At 41.8% G+C, this 19,306-nt stretch overlaps 1 protein-coding gene across 1 annotated transcript in view; it reads right to left on the bottom strand.

The window, feature by feature from the left end:
• The window catches only part of TNFRSF19 (TNF receptor superfamily member 19), a 77,271-nt gene that overhangs the window by 25,478 nt on the left and 32,487 nt on the right, over positions 1–19,306 (bottom strand). Inside the window, exons 4-5 of the mRNA XM_066582259.1 lie at positions 18,978–19,156; positions 10,940–11,025 (exon numbers count right to left, since the gene is read on the bottom strand). Of these exons, the coding sequence (XP_066438356.1) occupies positions 10,940–11,025; positions 18,978–19,156 (265 nt within the window). The remainder of the gene's footprint in view (positions 1–10,939; positions 11,026–18,977; positions 19,157–19,306) is intronic.

The raw sequence follows: 19,306 nt of genomic DNA, 5'->3' as shown, positions 1-19,306 counted from the left end.
AAATCTGAGACATAATGTAATTTATATGCTTCATCGAAAATTAAAGACTAGCTGTGAAATCACTGCCTGCTCAGAGACTTTATCAGCTTACAGCCAGTTTCCCACGAGTGTGTTACAGCTGTATTTCTGTGTCTGTAATACGGACGTGCGTGCCGGTCCGATCGCAGGGTTTACCGATCCGATCTGCTAGTAAACCCTGTCGTCAGACCGGGACGCACATCTGTATTACGAGCGCAGAAATGCAGCCATAAGGGCTCATGTGAAAGTGGCCTAAGGGTAACTTTATATAGAATGGCTGTCTGGCACAGAAGCACCTGACAGTCATCCCAATGACAATCAAGAGCAATAGTCATTTAGTGAATGGAAGCAGAGCACACTGGAGATCTCTTCCAGCCCCTTGCCTCCATTCACTGTAAACAGGCAGTCATTCAAATATGTGCATCTGCCTGTTCATACTGAGCGATCGTTCACCAGTCTCTTCATTTCAGTGAGTTAAAACGAAGCAACTAGCGACCAATTAGTGATGTCTTGCTCAGTACCCTGTTGGGATCCACATTTACAAGGGACAACTATCGCTTAAAATTGCTTGAGTGAATTTTTAGCAGATAATTGGTCTGTGTAAATGTAGCGTAAATGGGTTGATGGAGTGTTTCTGAAAGAGGGAACAGATAACTGTGCAAAAGTTCAAAAATAATTCAGTATTCGTCTTGTAAATGTACAGCTTCGGCCCTGAAAGCTCATACAGGGGTCATGTGCTAATCATCATTCACATGACTACTGCAGCCAATCACTAGTCTCAGTGATCATGGATTATTCATTTACACATGAACACAAGTCCGGAGAGGCGGCATGGGAGAAGTGGGCCATCGAAAAAGCTAGTTTTATTTTTGTGTTTTTCTCCCTCTATCCTTTACACAGTTGTCTGCCCCCTGGAAACTGTAAAAGAAAAGTGACCCCCCCCCCCCACAAAAAACAACAACAAAAAACGCTTGGACAACCTCTTTAAGGCTAAGTTCCCACATACTGGTAAAGGCGTATGCATTTTCCTGCAGCTTGCCTTGGTTTTGCTTTGCGGTTATTTGCCATGTGGCTTCATGGGTGCAAAAACTAAAATACAAAGTTTTAAAAAATGTGTTACACGTGTAAAAAACGCACAACCAAAATACATGTAAAAACCATGCAGTTTTCCTGTGCGGCACACTAGCTATGCATGAACTCAGCCACAATGGCCCAGTTATAGCCCCAGTTATCCTCCGCACTTGTTCCAATCTGCATGGAAGTAAATTTTCCCATCTGAAGTGATTTGTGATCTGGTACAGAATGATTGCACCATATAACTATGCCACTAATGTGAGATTGCCACACTGCATCAGGAGGCATGGCATGCCTCATCAACAACCGGAGGGCAATGTCTACTGTGATCCGAACAGTATAGGAATCTTCTCGCCGTTTCAAAATCCCCAGTACTCAAATTTGGACTGGTCCACCAGAGTACCAGAGGACCACCTAGTCTAGTGGGTCCAGGCTCTGACACAATAATAGACTCCCAAAGGCCCATCAGAAAACAAACCCACATGAAACCAATCCCTTGTCACTAGGTTCTATTTCTTCTGAATGATTACAAGTTCTCTGTTAGAGCTTACTGACGATGTGCCATATGTACAAAGATAGTATGGATATAATATCTTCATCCTTTTCTGTGAAGGGCTTTCACAGGTTGAAATGTCTCAGTTATCAGGATAGGGGATACATTTATTTGATAGGACAACCCCTTTAATTTTATCTGGTGCACCCAAGGAACCTTAGTGTGACAGTGCAGATCCCAAACACATCCATGACTGTGTGACTTCACATAATCTGTTTTTCAATGCCTCAAGTATGCAAAAACAAAAAGGACATCTGGATGGAAACACTATTTTACACAAGGGCGCCAATACTTTTGCACTTAGCATTGAATTTTCGAGTTGTGACCCCTTTACTTTTCCTATTTAGGACCTAAAGAATGCTCCTGCCAAATTTTATGTTTGTACAACATCAGGAAGTTAGAGAATTAGTGACGAGTCAGTGAGTCAGTCAGTCAATCAGTGAGTCAATGAGTGAGTCAGTCGGTCAGTGAGGGCTTTGACCTTTATATATATAGATTAAGACATCACTTGAAAATTCCCAGCATACTAACAATTCAGTGACTGCATTGTTACATCCATACACTGCTGGCTATGTAAATAGACGTTTGTGATCATATTAAAGCAGATAAATTCTAAAAATACGTCAGAGAAGAAAGTGGGAACATGAAAACTTAGTGCCAATTCTTTTGACAGCATACTAATTCTATATATTATGTACAGATTTAAAAAAACAAAACAAAAAAAACTTTTGCTAAAGTTTAGAAGAGTCCAGCAAAATCCGCTTGTTATTGTGTGTGCGCAGCACAAATAACATCTTGAATACGACAGAAGGATAAGAAGGCAGCAGACTCTGAAATTGAAGGCTTTATGTATAACATTCTTCTAACCAAGAACTTTGATCAAGCTGTGATATGTGAAAACCTAAACACACACATCGGTTTCCCCATCTGGATGGTGTTTTCAGCAGCCCTCGCTGTCACAAATGATTTAGCGACTTGGACGTTAACTAAATAACTAATGGGTGGCGTTCAGGATGATTAATAATTTCAATCTTAAATGCGCAGTGTAGGATTGCAATCCGGGATAGCGCATCAGTACTAAAAACACAACAAGGACTGCTCTAGGCCTTATTCACACGAGTCCGACTTTAGTCCGTGCAAAAAGGACAAATTTTAATCCACATTTATGTCCAGATTGCATACGTATCTATTGCATGCAAAACCCTCCCCCAGAAAACTGTGCATCCATTGACTTGAATTGGCAAATGTCATCTGAGAAATTGAACCTGAATAGGACAAGCTGCCAATTTTCGTTATTTTCTTTTTAACGCCAGCCATTGGTCAATGTAAAAAAAATGCCTGTTTGAATAGGCCAATTGCCTGTAACAGGTCTGTGTGCAATAAACTGCACACACAGCCAAAAATTTACATTTGAGCAAGCCCTTTCATTTTCAGAGAAAAATGTATATTAATGTAGGCACCTATGGGCTTTGGGACATTAGGAAACTGGTAAGCTGGCATGGGAGACTTTTTGGCCGTGCAATGCTCTTCTGAAAAATAAGGTATACAAATGAGAGATGGTACAGTGCCTTGTGAAAGTATTCAACCCCTCAGCATTGGGAATGTTTTGTTGCATTACAATCTAGAAATAGATTTTAATTCAGGTTTTATGTAATGGATCTGACAAAATAGTTCAATTTGTTACAATGGAACAAAACTTACCTTCAAAAAAGAAATTAATGAAAACTGAAGTTGTGAGGGCATATGTATTCCCCCCTTCCCCCTCCTTTGCTAGGAAACCACTAAATAAGGTTTGGTCCGACCAATTAAGTTTTTAAGTCACATAATTAGTTGAATACGGTACCCCTGTGTGCAATCAAAGTGTCACATGATATCAGTATAATTACTCCTGTTCTGAGAGGCCCCTGAGTCTGAAACATGAAAACCAAAGTTGTGGAAAAGTAGAGATCAGGATTGGGCTACAAAAAAAAATATCTCAAACTTTGAACATCCCACAGAGCCCTATTACATCTATTATAACACAATGGAAAGAACATGGGACAAGTAGAAGCCTACAAGAGAAAGCTGTCATCCAAAACTCACAGACCAGGCAAGGAGGGCAGTAATCAGAGACAAGAAAGACACCAACGATAACTCTGAAGGAGCACCAAATATATGAGATGGAAGTATCTGGTCACAGGACAGTTATAGTTCGTACACTCCACAGAGGGGGACTTTATGGAGAGTGGCTAGAAAAAGCCATTGATTAAAGAAAAACATAAGAAAACACATTTGGAGTTCACCAAACAGCATATCTTGGAATGGCTTAGTTAAAACCCATACCTAAATCTAACTGAAAATCTGTGGCATGAGTTGAAGACTGCTATAGACCAACACAACCTATCTATAGGCCCTTTTACACGGAATAATTTTTGTTCCAAAAAAAATCATTCAAACAAGCCAAAATGAACAATATTTAGTGTAAATGCAGCCAACCATTGAACGATGAATGATAAATCGTTCGCTTTTCATTCATCCTTCATTTTATGCCTGCATAAAAATCATCGTTGGCTCGCTCGCTAATAGTTGATATGTAGTTTATATACAGGATGGGTACTATTTGGTGGTGACAAGATACAATAATACCTACAGGCTGCAGGAGTGAACTAGGACATTGTTCGCTCGTTGAAATGAGAAATTGGCAGTTCTAAACGGACCCTTACTTGAAAGAGTTGAAGCAGTTTTGCCTGGAAGAATATGCAAAAATCCCAATGTCTAGATATGCAAAGCTAATAGAGACAAACCCCAAGAGATTTGCATCTGTAATTGCAGCAAAAGATAGCTCCACAAAGTAATGTCTTTCCGGGGTTGAATAATTTTGCACATTGAAGTTTTTTTTTTTTGTCTTAATTATTGTTTGAGTCACAATTGAAACATATATATTGCGCCATCAAAGTGGTTGGCGTGTTGTGTAAATTGAATGATACAAACCCCCAAACATCCATATGCATTGCTCTTCAGATCTATTTCATTATGCCTGAGGAAGGACCCTGAGAGGTTGAAAAGCTCACTATAACAACATTTATTTTGTTAGCCATTAAAAGGTATCATATCTACAAGATTACTTGGTTTCTCTTGCTGAGAACAATCACATTTTGCTCTACTGGCCAACATGGTACCAAAACTTTTTTCATTATACCTAATGGAGAATTCCAGGCTGTAATGCAACAAAAACAGGAAAAACACCAAGGGGGGGAATAGTTTTGCAAGACACTGTACAATGCCCCTGTGGCTTTTCTATGGGTCAATGTCTGACCTTTTAACAGGCCATGCACTGACAACGGGCAAAAGCTCAGAAACAGCCTGTCTGCAGATGGCAATCTTTTCCTTATGGAGAAAAATCTGGTTTGACTTATATCCTTAGTCACGTTACAAGTCCTGTTAAAATGTCAGACATAAACTAAGAGGGAAGCTATCTTCCAACAGGTGGCAGTACAGTGGCAATATACCATCTCCCATTGGCAAACATGAGTTGCTGGTGCTGTTATTCCCATTAGCAATTAGGTGGTTTATAGAGCTGATTTTTCTTTCAATGTTGCAGGAAGGCGAATTGAACCCTGAATATCATGGGTTAAAAGTGACAGTAACTTAGGACTTTTCAAACTGCTGTAGGACGAGTACCAGACTACAAAGTTATTTTAAACTTGGCCTGTGCCTATATATCACAGGCAACCACTTTATCAGATGAACTCCTTTATATGTATCCCATGAGTAGTACAAGGTTGCAAGGTGGGTCAAAATGGCAGCATGATGGCACAGTGGTTAGGTGTACTCCAGTTACAGCCCAGGACATTCCTGTTAATTCTGCATTTCAAAAGCATACAGGTAGGTCAGCTGGATTTCACAAAAATAAGGTCTGGGAGGTTACTGCTTCCAAACAATTTGCCTCAACCAAACTAGTCAATGGATAGACTAATAATGTAGTGCTGTCGTTCATGTGATCATGATCTCCACAGTCCCTGTCTTGTGTCTGAAGAACAAAGACAGGGATGTAGTAAAGCAATGCATGACTGAAAGCCTTGAAAGGGATTTTCTGACCTTTAATAAAAACAGGGCAGGCTCCAAATAGGTGGAAAGAAAAAAAAAAAACCAACAACCACAACAACGCTCATCATTTAAAATCCAACTGTGTCACAATGGCGTCCTATACCTCCATCACAACTTTACTAAGTCACAAACTGCCACCTTTGAATATATTGTAGAGTTCAGTGGGTGCTTTTGATTTGTACATAATGTGTGATGTTATTAAAAAAGTGGTCGAGTACACCAATTCGGAAGCAGAGAGAATTTCTAAAGATAAAAAAATTCATTGTTTATGTGGCAAAAACGTAATTTAGTAGAAATTCGAGCTTTGATTGGACTGCTGATCACTGCAGGTCACTTGAAAATCAATCTCTCAAACGTCCGAATTCTGTAGCGCAAGAAATACTGTCCACTAATTTTCCGTGCCACAATGCGTGAGGGAAGATTTGAAGATCTAATGAACTTTTTAAGACTTAATGATAAGTCGTCAAGAAGTGCTCGAAGGGCTACAGACAAATTTATGCTTTTTTGTGAAATATGGGACCAGATAAATCATAATCTTCAAAATTAGTACTTTCAAGGTGTGAATCTGACTAACTACTGATGGCCAATTGGTTCCATTCTGAGGTTGCTGTTGCTTTCGCCACTACATGAGTTCAAAGCCAGCAAAATATGGAATAAAGATCTTCTGGCTATGTGACTCCAGCTACGTTTACCTACTGAAAGGCTTGTCCTACTTGGGTAAAGAAGGCAACGTGAGGGGAACAAATATTTCATTCAAGGTGGTGGATGCATTGGCTACAAGGTACTTTGGCACCCATCGAAATATTACCATGGACAATTTCTTTACAGCAATGGAACTCGCTGACCACTTGCTGAAGAACGAGCTAACACTGGTTGGCACAGTGGGTCAAAACACGACTTTCATATCAAAGGAATTTCTTCCTATCAAACACAAGGCAGTAAAAAGTTATTTTTTTGGTTTTGCAAGAGATCACTCTTTAGTGTCCTATGTGCACAAAGCAGGAAAGAGTTTTGTGCTTCTCTCCACAATGCACCTCAGCTCTGATGTTATTGTGGGAGACACTTATAAACCAGAAATCATTCTTCATTACAATAACACAAAAGGAGGTGTTGATGCTCTTGATCAGATGGTACACACCTACACTTGTGAAAGAAAAACAAGGAGATAGCCACTCACAGTATTCATGAAGTGCATTGACGTAGCTGGAATTGCGTCTTACGTAGTCTCTTGGTGAATAATCCTGACTGGAATGCGAGTAAAAAGAAAACCAGAAGACAAAGCTTCCTTACTGATCTAGCTGAAGATTTGGTTCAGGAACATATTAGGAGAAGGTCAAAACAACAGGGCTGCATAAAATCCACATGTGTGCGTTGGCAGGCAGAAAGCTTTTAGCTTCAATAGAACCTTGCCACTGCGGAATTCACGCGCGAATATCCGCCACGTGAAACGAGATGCAAATCCGTATGTGGGCGTTAGGCTGGTGTCACATCAGCGGATTTGAATTGTGGATTCCACAATTGCCGTCTGTGTGTGTGATACGCAGGAATATGTGAGCATTGACTTTCGAGGTTTCGCTCACACTTGAGGGTAGAAATTCTGGAATTCGTGAGCAAAAGATAAATTGTAGCATGCTCCATTTTACCATGGATTCCATGCGTATGAGCTCCATTGACCTCTATGGATGTGTTTGATCCACAGTGCATAAGCAAATAACATTGTGAATGGACACGGATTTGTACGCACGTTGCTAACAGACTAGATAAAAAATGGTATAAAGACAGCAGGAATTTGTGGGTAGCCAATGCAGGACAGAGTCTGGGGAGCAATACACCATCCAGACTGCTGTCTGCAACCTCTGCTTGTTCTTCTGGGCTTTTTCTCCCCAAGAAAAAGTCTTTTGTTTTTTTTATTAAATGGTTCATACTACTATCAAAATAAGTAGTATTAACCAGCCAAGCCAAGAGTGCAGTATCCTATTCTGAAGGTTCTCAGAACATCTCACCATGACAGCACAAGAGAATGTCACCTGCGCGATCGAAGGGTGTTTCCAGGGGGTTGGGCTACTTTATGATGCTGTTCCCTGCTTGCTTTCGTTCTTTCGCGCAGACAATACGCTGTCATGCGCAGTACATCCACGTGGAAAACCGCACACATACCCAACCATATGCAATTTGCTTCCGCGAATACCACATGCCTGTGTAAGCTTGGCCTTAATGATGAAACTACCATTACTGCAAAATGTGTGATATAGGACTCACATTGGGGGTCCACGTGATTTTTTAACCCTTAGGCGTTTAAGGGTTAAAAAAAATATTACAGGAAACAGATAACAGTGTAAGCTAATGCAAAAAAAAATCTATTCACCATTCAAATGGCCCCCAAGTCCAGTCAGACAAGATGACCTCTCAGCCAATCCTTTGGGGGCATCTGTGCATAAATGACACCAGTTGACACCAGTGATTAGCAGAACGGTCACGTGAATGATGAATTCAAAAGGAAAGTGTCGTTTTTTCTTTATTCTACAGTTTTACATTTATTTTAAAATCTTAGAAAACTCTTTTAACCTATCAATATGTTTTTGGTACAGGGGAGAAAGTCCATGCAACCATACAAACTCCATGCAGATATGAATCCAGGACACCTGTAAGCAACAGTGCTAACCACTGAGCCACCATGCTGCCTGTAAAAACCGGAACCGACTGTTAATAAAACGTGTTCAGAAAAAGGGAGACATAATAATCCGCTTGAATTATTCTGTACTATTACTTTTCATTTGAACTAAACAGTCGAAAAGTTTCCAAACTTTTTTATTTTAGTAACAACTTTTAACTTGTATGGCCTCTCAAAATGCTGGGCATCAACTCAGTAAATTTAGTGTTTCTACAAGGAGGTCCCCACATCCCTCCTCCGGCGAAGGGTAAATGTTTAAACCAGTTTCTGTTTTCAAGTATCTGAAAACCCAGGCAGTGAATAAAAGGAAGACGGGAGATTTATTGCCAGCTGGGTAATAATCAACTGCTACTAGTTCTTAGAATTTCTGATCAAAGTCTTAATAAACTCGCTACACTCTATAAGCCTTTAGCACAGGAAGTTCATGCCCCTTACAAGTGTTCACAGGCAAACAAAACACTTGCCAAAGTATCTCAGTGTTACAAAAGACTTTGTTAATTTATGGGGGCCCCACAGGCATTAACACTTTCATTTGCCACCAAAGCACTTGAAGAGAGGGCTTACAAATATTTGCCTCTGCCTTATAGACTACTTGGGTTCGAGGGTTGAAATCTAATCTGTGTGCACGCCGTCCTGTAATATACACACACATCTGCTGGAGACAATGCCCCGATCAGAGCTTTCTTGAAAAATATTTCACAACTTAAGATCTAAGCTACCGACTTTAGGGGAAAGTCAATTTATCAACTCCTTGCTTGCTTGGATCAACAATGGCTCTTGCTAGAGTCAACTCAAAACAGGACAAGATGTTTTAATATTCTTCAGGGTTACTCTGACAGTAGTCCATTAAGTAGAGCAAAAGAAAAAAGGTAGGCGCTGTCGGGAAGTGATTGAAAATGACGCAACTGTGTTAAGAAATACAGAGTGAAGTTTTGTTTGATGCATTTGCACAAGTTTGATAAGATACATTTAAAAAAACTAAATCAAAGATTGGAAAAATAACTTTGATTGCCAAATAAAATCCTTAAAAAGTTTTGTTGAGCGGTAAAAATAATATTTTAACAAAACTTAGATAGCTATATAATTTAAAAAAAAAGAAGTCATACTTACCTTACAGATGTGATTGTTCCCAGCAGGAGAAACCAAGTAACCTTGTAGATATGATACCTTTTAATGGCTAACAAAAATACATGATGTTATTGCGAGCTTTCAACCCTCTCAAGCGGTCCAAAAGCTAGCAATAGCATCAGGTATTTTTGTTAGCCATTAAAAGGTATCATATCTACAAGATGACTTGGTTTCTCTTGCTGGGTAGAATCACATTTTGCTCTACTGGCTAACACCGTACCAAACATTTTTCATCATACCTTACAGATCTACCGTTGACCTAGTATGGACTCCTCCCGCTCCCCCACCAGTTGCAAAATTCCCTCCAGCTGACTACATTCCATCGAACCAGTTGCTGCAGCAGCTCATATGCTTAGACAGAATGTGCTCAGCGATAGGAAAGTGCAGAGGCCAGCAGAGAAGCAGAAGAATTTGGAACTGCATTGGCTGGTTATCGATAAAGCTATTTTGCATTACTTTTGGTTGACATTTTGGGGCTTCGAAGCCAATTACAAGTTTTCCATAGAGTTATGGTTTCAACATTGGGCTCGTTCACATCAATGAATTTAATTAAAATTTAGGACAAGAAAGTGCTCATAGTATCATACAGTGTTCAGAACAACTGTAAGACAGACCCTCCAGGGTCACTTATCACAGATATATACAGACAACATAGAAGAAAATCAATTAGTCCCTGAACACCTTTTACCAAGAACAGCCCTGTATGCATCATCTTGCCAGCAGGTTACACTGAAATCTGATGTCTATGTCCTGTATGTCCCTTTAAAAACTGGAGAACAGTGAGCATAAATGGTAAATTACAGACCACAAAATCGAACAAATCAAACAACAGAGATGTGTTCTCTCCTTAAGACACATACAATTGCAAGAAAAAGTAAGCAAACCCTTTGGAATTAATAGTAATAAAATGTGGTCTCATTGTAATCCAAGTCACCATTATAGATATACACAATCTAATAACACACAAACAGTTGTACCGTTAATGTGGCATACATGGAGTGCAGGGAGAAAAGTAAGTGAAGCTCTTTATTAATGACTTCTTCAAGAGATAATCAGCAAAAGGTGTTTCAATTAAGGAAAGGAGACTGGAAGAGTTGGTTTCACAGATGCTTTGCACTTTAAATAACGGCACACTAAGCCTGGTTACTGAGCAATGTGTTCTTCAAGAAAGATTGGTTAGTAATGAACTGTGCCTTGATGCAAATAATTGTCAGAAGACCCCAGAATATGTGTTATAGAAATGCATGGGGCTGGAACAGATTTTAATGCATTGCTAAAGACCTGAGTATACATCAATCCACTGTTAAACAAATTATTAATAAATGGTGAAAATTCAGGACTACTGCAGAAATCTGGGTAATTCTAAAGAGAGACAAGACAAGCCGAAGTGAAGAATGTGATCTACTTACACTGAGGCTCGTATGTTGGAGGGGGATCTCCGCAGGGAACACATTCCATATCTTGGAAGCCACCAAGCTTTGTCTTCCTATAGAACCTGCAACACAATACTCATCTTATGAAATTCCATTTCTTTCAAATTGAGTTTTCTAAAATGTAACCTCTAGCAATATTTTCCTTCAATTTTATTTGATCATTTCATTTAACCTTCAAATTATTGTAGTAAATGAAAATCTAAGTAGTAAAATTCTGTGTGCATAAGACCAGAATTGTATGCCTTACAGTGGTTCACAAAATTTCTAGGCCAATCAAACAAGGCACCCTCTTCAGTTTTCGATGGAAATAAAACTGTCTGTCTTTGATTAATGGATTTCCATGGATCACAACTTTCACTTTAGCCAAGTTGCTGAAAAATGTGCTAAAATCAGTGCATTTGGATGACGTTTGTATAACAATACAGGTTGTGTCAAAAGTGTGGAAACACCCATATTAAAAAAATGGTTTGGTAGATGGTGATCCAATTTTGCATACTAGAGAAACAATAGAGTGTTTTATTTTAATCATTCATTGTCATGTTAACGCTGTAATTTTTCTTCATTACTGGGAATGTGACTGATGGCGTTATCTCAAGCAGTGCCATCACTGCAGATTTCAATCAACGCTAGCAAACCAGACCTCCCATTACCCGCAGTGCACTTGCCAACCGTCTTTCCAAAATTTGAGAAACAGGCGCTGTTGCTGATAAACCAAAATCTGGATGACCAAAAACCGTAACTGGACCATCAGTAACTGCTGTTCTGGCCTCATTCAGCAAAACCTCATTGTCTGTATGACATGTCAAAAAGTATTGATCAGTGGGGGTCCCTCTGCTGAGACCCCTGCTGATCGCTAGAAAGAGGGGGCTGTAGCGCTCACCCTATCTCTGTGCTCCCTTGGCTAGGTTATCTCATTCTCGGACTGCTTCTGGCAGCTGAATACGGCTTCAGAGAGCTGTATAGAAAGCTTCTATACACCTTTATAAGGCTGTCTTCAGCTACCAGAAGCAGCTGAAAATGAGTTAACAACGCTGAGGAGGGGAACAGGGTTCAACTGAGCGCCGCAGCCCCCTCATTTTAGCTATCAGTGGTGGTCTCAGCAGCAGGACCCCCAGTGATCAATACTTTTGACAAGTCTCTATGTCAAAAGTGTTCTGAAAGTGCAGGTACTCTTTAAATGTGCCCATATATCTTCAATAGCTATCAGATAAACTTGTTTAGGCATTCAGCTATTTCTCCCAATCCCCCATACATATGAATGTTAGGTTCAACTGAGCATTCATGCATTTATAATGGGAAGAAGGGATAAGTTGCTGCCAGATACGTCTGGAGCACAAAAGGATCTGGCACTAAAATTCAAGGAGCTTGATCCATCTTTCACCTGACATCATCCATTGGGGAATAGGCAAGAGCCCGCCATACATATATGAATAGGAGCCATGGTGCTGGAGCTCTTGTGCATCAATGTTATATCTGGAAGAGCTCTATAAGGAAGTAGAAGTCCTCAATGCATCCTCAGATGTTTCCCACTCAAATAAAACAAGAACCTAAAGATGTTCTCAGTTACCCTACTATCTCTTTGCAGAAATGAGATTGCCCTGTAGCGTGAGATTGCCGTACAGCATGTAAAAACAATGGCTGCATTCCTGACAACATGGCTGGTCTGAGTTACTTCAGTCAGGCATGGTCATTGCAACTTTGGAATCACAACAGAGAAGTCTGTGGACTTAACCAAGCAGAGTGGAACAAATACTTTAGAAATTTACCAACACAATCATAAACCAGAAAAGCCTGCAAAGAGCTGAAAAATGAGTCAGTGTAGTGAAAGCGACTTACAAGCTTGCCGACAAATAAATGAGATTTCATAGTATTGTGAAGGAATGTGAACAGAGGCTGGCGGGGAAACAAGTGATGCCACTTTTGCAAAATATAAGAATTTGCATTTACAGCAGTTCCTTAAAGGAGATGTCCCGAGGCAGCAAGTGGGTCTATACACTTCTGTATGGCCATAATAATGCACTTTGTAATGTACATTGTGCATTAATTATGAGCCATACAGAAGTTATAAAAAGTTTTATACTTACCTGCTCCGTTGCTGGCGTCCTCGTCTCCATGGTGCCGACTAATTTTCGCCCTCCGATGGCCAAATTAGCCGCGCTTGCGCAGTCCGGGTCTTCTGCTTTCTTCTATGGAGCCGCTCGTGCCAGAGAGCGGCTCCGTGTAGCTCCGCCCCGTCACGTGCCGATTCCAGCCAATCAGGAGGCTGGAATCAGCAGTGGACCGCACAGAAGAGCTGCGGTCCACGAAGACAGAGGATCCCGGCGGCCATCTTCAGCGGTAAGTATTGAAGTCACCGGACCGCCGGGATTCAGGTAAGCGCTGTGCGGGTGGTTTTTTTAACCCCTGCATCGGGGTTGTCTCGCGCCGAACGGGGGGGGGGTTTAAAAAAAAAAAAACCCGTTTCGGCGCGGGACATCTCCTTTAAAAAAGAAAAGGAAAATGGAAAAGAAGTTATTGATTTTATATACTTTGGGGCTTCCGCACTGAAAACTATTTAACCCTTTCCAATCCACTGTCTGACGTCTGAAGACATTATGATTTAAGGCTGTACAGCTCCGATGTTGGAAGACATCCGTTGGGGTTCTCTTACTGTATATTGCCAGCCTCTCTGCTGTCGGAGCCTATCTAACGTGTCACCTCATGCAGTACTGGCTGTAGCCAGCATTTAGCGCCATTGCATAATGGCAGAAAAAGAGTAAGCCCCCTAGGAAAACCAGGATACAAAATTGGATTGGAAAGGGTTAAAATCAATATACTCACAGTGGTGCCGGACCGCACCTTATAGAAAAAGAGTGCAAAGTGAGAGAGAGGTCTTGAAAAGTGGAGATTGTAGCACAAACATGTTAACTAGAGATGAGCGAGCATGCTCGTTTAAGGCTGATGCTCAAGCGAGCATCGGTCTTTTCGAGTAACTGCTTACTCGTCCGAGCACCATGTGGGGGGCGGTGAGGGGGAGAGTGAGAGAGATCTCTATCTCCCCGCCACTCCCCCCGGCCACCCCCCCTGCATGGTGCTCAGACGAGTAATCAGTTACTCGAAAAGACCGATGCTCGCTCATCTCTAATGTTAACATATTACAAACTCACTTGCCTTAAGTGAATGTGTCTCGGCTTACTCCTAAATTCGCAATGAGTTTTAACGGGACATTAAACCTCAAGAAAAGCTTTCAAATAGTGAAATTTCAGAAACAAGTAAGCGAAGTAGCTAAACATTTGAACACTTCTATTGTGTTCTGAGGAAACAATAAAGAAGAAATATCTTATAGTTCAAGAGTGCTGGTTTTTGCCTACTCGAAAGTGTAGGTTGTGCTGGGACTGGTACCTAGTGAATAGTGCCGCTACGAATTGTATTTGTTGTGCCGTAGGGAGCTGGTGGAGGGACTATGAGAGGAGAGGTGCTGGTTGAGCGTGAAGACAGGTCGATAAATGGTTCAGCGACATTGTACATAGGCCGGATGGCTTCTAATTACCTTGTTGTTGGGCAGCGTTCTCCAACTAATGCCTACATGAGGCTCATGGCCCCTTCCATGCGACTCCTCAGCTGTTGACTGCTCTAGAAACTATTGCATACTAGTGGCATTGTACTGATGATTACAATCTATGCAGCCTTCTGTATATTTGGAGGATGTAAAGGTTTTGAGTGTGTTCCTAAAAGCTAATCTCATGGTTATTCAGCATGGAATGGTTCCATCTAATTCTCCATTGCTGTAGGACTAGAAGAGTAATCAAGAGCGGAGAACTCCTCTTGTACGTCTCTATTTAACGATACCCTGTGGAAGTGCAGGCTCTGCAGTACCAGAGAGGCCGAAATGCATTTGTTTCCACACAAAGGGAGATGGAATTAAGAATTCAGGACGAGTTCCTCGCTTTAATTGAGAATACCCTTTTTTTAATTCACTAGAAAAATATTTCGCCCCTCTCCGCTGTTAAGAAGGGTGATGCTTAGTGGTTTCATACAATGTAGGGAATTCACTTAATATAGACAACCCTCTGCACTAGGCCATTGAAATGCAGAGGGGCTAACGAGCAGCAACCGAGTCCGTCTAAGCTGTATTTAATTGATCTATGCTTGTCAAAATAAAGTATTATATATAACAAAGGGCTATCACCCAATACCCACGCTGCAGAAAAAAATGGGCGAGCAAACGAGAAAATGATCAAGTTAACAGATGTAGAAGGGCTGATTGCGTCATTTGACATAACTCATTGAGATATGACAAAGTGCTATCTGTGGTACTAAAGAGGATCTGTCAGTTCTCTTGTTAGTTTTTGTAAATACTTGTATTCCTCGTTACAAAACAATGCTATAGCATTTTTTCCATCTGAGAACTCAATGTTGGGCAGTTCCTTTGTTATTGCTCCTGGAAATATCTGAATAGATGGACAACTGGGCGTTACCATTCCCATTGCCAACAGGGTATGTCCCTACACAGTTTGATAGTCGGACACTTTCAGACAGAGTAGGGACATATTTCATTTATGAATAGATTTGCAAATCTATTCATAAATTTCCAGTAGGAATAACAGAGGAACAGCAACAGTAAAAGATGCTAATAAATTGTTATTTTATTAAGGGTGCACTTTTTACTGAAACTGTTACTGTCTTTTAGGAAGCCATTTGTGTAACCACCCTGTATGCTCAGGACCTCAGCATCGGTTGTCACGACCTGCCCAATAATCTGTATAGAAAATGACTGTTTATTCTGTGCAACTGCACACATAGTGAGTTACATAATTATACAGACTCCCAAGCGGGGCATGCCAGTCACTGACTGGTCTGGGAGCATAGACAGGAACGGCCTGCTAGATGACACCCAAGGATCTTTAATGTATTTTCCATAGGGCGTCACTTTAAACAGGGCTACAGGTAAAGCTACCATATTGCCTTAAAGTGTCCAGTTATGAGCAGAAGGTCCAAGCAGCAGACTCCCATCATTCAGCTGCATACCGGCCGGCCACACGCGGGCACAGAGCTGACTTCTGCTGAAAGCAGACAGTTCCTTACCCACTGTAGTGGCCCAGCTTGATATTGCAGGTTAAGGCTGACACTACAGCTCTTGGCTGAAACGTGTCATACTGGTATATTGTGTATATATTTATTTGGTTGAAAAACAGTAGTTTTTTAAAGACTGCAACAGTTATACACATCAAAGCACAGTGGAGTGCAGGCACAGCATTTCACAGAAGGATGTACCACAGCACACTAGGACCGATCTCTAGTATGTAGGTAGATTACACCTGCTGCTATAGCTGGTGACAGTGATGCAGGCTCTCTCCTCTTCTATAGCCGGTGAAAGTGATACAGGCTCTCCTCTCCTATAGCTGGTGACAGTGATAAAGGCACTCTCCTCTTCTATAGCTGGTGAGTGTGATACAGGCTCTCTCCTCTTCTATAGCTGGTGACAGTGATACAGGCGCTGTCCTCTTCTATAGCTGGTGACAGTGATACAGGCTCTCCTCTTCTATAGCCGGTGACAGCGATACAGGCTCTTCTCTCCTATAGCTGGTGACAGTGATAAAGGCACTCTCCTCTTCTATAGCCGGTGACAGTGATACAGGCTCTCTCCTCTTCTATAGCTGGTGACAGTGATACAGGCTCTCCTCTTCTATAGCCGGTGACAGCGATACAGGCTCTCCTCTCCTATAGCTGGTGACAGTGATACAGGCGCTGTCCTCTTCTATAGCTGGTGACAGTGATACAGGCACTCTCCTCTTCTATAGCTGGTGACAGTGATACAGGCTCTTCTCTCCTATAGCTGGTGACAGTGATAAAGGCACTCTCCTCTTCTATAGCTGGTGACAGTGATACAGGCTCTCCTCTTCTATAGCCGGTGACAGCGATACAGGCTCTTCTCTCCTATAGCTGGTGACAGTGATAAAGGCACTCTCCTCTTCTATAGCTGGTGACAGTGATACAGGCCCTGTCCTCTTCTATAGCTGGCGACAGTGATACAGGCTCTCCTCTTCTATAGCCGGTGACAGCGATACAGGCTCTCCTCTCCTATAGCTGGTGACAGTGATACAGGCGCTGTCCTCTTCTATAGCTGGTGACAGTGATACAGGCACTCTCCTCTTCTATAGCTGGTGACAGTGATACAGGCTCTCCTCTTCTATAGCTGGTGACAGTGATACAGGCTCTCCTCTTCTATAGCTGGTGACAGTGATACAGGCGCTGTCCTCTTCTATAGCTGGTGACAGTGATACAGGCACTCTCCTCTTCTATAGCTGGTGACAGTGATACAGGCTCTCTCCTCTTCTATAGCTGGTGACAGTGATACAGGCTCTCTCCTCTTCTATAGCTGGTGACAGTGAAACAGGCGCTGTCCTCTTCTATAGCTGGTGACAGTGATACAGGCTCTCCTCTTCTATAGATGGTGACAGTGATACAGGCACTGTCCTCTTCTATAGCTGGTGACAGTGATCCAGGCTCTGTCCTCTTCTATAGCTGATGACAGTGATCCAGGCTCTCTCCTCTTCTATAGATGGTGACAGTGATACAGGCTCTGTCCTCTTCTATAGCTGGTGACAGTGATGCAGGCGTTGTCCTCTTCTATAGCTGGTGACAGTGATACAGGCTCTCTCCTCTTCTATAGCTGGTGACAGTGATACAGGCTCTCTCCTCTTCTATAGCTGGTGACAGTGATGCAGGCTTTCTCCTCTTCTATAGCTGGTGACAGTGATACAGGCTCCCCTTTTCTATAGCTGGTGACAGTGATACAGGCTCTCCTCTTCTATAGCAGGTGACAGTGATACAGGCTCTCTCCTCTTCTATAGCTGGTGACAGTGATCCAGGCTCTCTCCTCTTCTATAGATGGTGACAGTGATACAGGCTCTGTCCTCTTCTATAGCTGGTGACAGTGATGCAGGCGTTGTCCTCTTCTATAGCTGGTGACAGTGATACAGGCTCTCTCCTCTTCTATAGCTGGTGACAGTGATACAGGCTCTCTCCTCTTCTATAGCTGGTGACAGTGATGCAGGCTTTCTCCTCTTCTATAGCTGGTGACAGTGATACAGGCTCCCCTTTTCTATAGCTGGTGACAGTGATACAGGCTCTTCTCTTCTATAGCAGGTGACAGTGATACAGGCTCTCTCCTCTTCTATAGCTGGTGACAGTGATACAGGCACTCTCCTCTTCTATAGCTGGTGACAGTGATACAGGCACTCTCCTCTTCTATAGCTGGTGACAGTGATACAGGCTCCCCTTTTCTATAGCTGGTGACAGTGATACAGGCTCTCCTTTTCTATAGCTGGTGACAGTGATACAGGTGCTGTTCTCTTCTATAGCTGGTGACAGTGATACAGGCTCTGTCCTTTTATATAGCTGGTGACAGTGATACAGTCTCTCCTCTTCTATAGCTGGTGACAGTGATACAGGCTCTCCTCTTCTATAGCTGGTGACAATGTTACATGTGTTCTCCTCTTATTCAGTTTTATGAAACAGTGACAGCAGCTAACTGATCATAATTGGTTTAGTAGATGAGGTTCAGTATTTATTAGCTGTCTGTGGAAGGAGGATACAAAGTGAACAGGCAGAGAGAGATGTAATAGAGAAGCACAGTCGGACTGTGAACAGGAAGTACTGATGTAAACAACAAAGCACAGAGGATTCTGCAGAATGAATAGGAGAGCAGAAAACGCAGAGGAAAGGTAATGTATGGATTTACTATAGCACTGTGAGATGATTTATGACTATTTGGTCTCAGAATAACTCTTTAAGTTCCCGTTGAAAAGGGAACCCAGCTGATCTGCTATTGATGGCTCACCTGAGGATAGGCCATCAATAGCTCATAAATGGACAACCCCTTTAACTCATCCAGTTATCGAGGTGCACAAAGAATGCAGATCCAGTGAATGAAATTATAACTTCAGCTCTGGATGAATACAGCGATTCATTCATTGATATTGGACAACCAAAGAATGAGCAGAGGATATATAACATAAAATATAGTTCATACCCTGGCAAACATTCCCTGCACACGGCATTCCCAGTGGCGGTGCAGTTTGCTTTCTGGTAGCGGTTGACAGATGCACAGTCTAGGCAAGTCTTGCATTTCTGGAAACCCCAATCTTCTTTGAACCTATTAGGTCGACAAGGTAAACACTCTGCATCTTCCCCATATCCAAAGCCGCATTCCTAAAAAGGAAAATCCATGAAAATCAGAAGAAAATCTCTATTTTATTAAGTTCCTGACCCATTATCAGCTGTATTATATTAATAGATATGAAACTTTCTACAAGCTGCACAATAGTCTGATGGCACACAATGGGCAGAAAACACAGCAAT

This window comes from Eleutherodactylus coqui, chromosome 1, assembly GCF_035609145.1.
Source record: "Eleutherodactylus coqui strain aEleCoq1 chromosome 1, aEleCoq1.hap1, whole genome shotgun sequence".
NCBI classification, from domain to species: Eukaryota; Metazoa; Chordata; class Amphibia; order Anura; family Eleutherodactylidae; genus Eleutherodactylus; species Eleutherodactylus coqui.
This window is presented reverse-complemented; position numbering and strand designations above follow the sequence as displayed.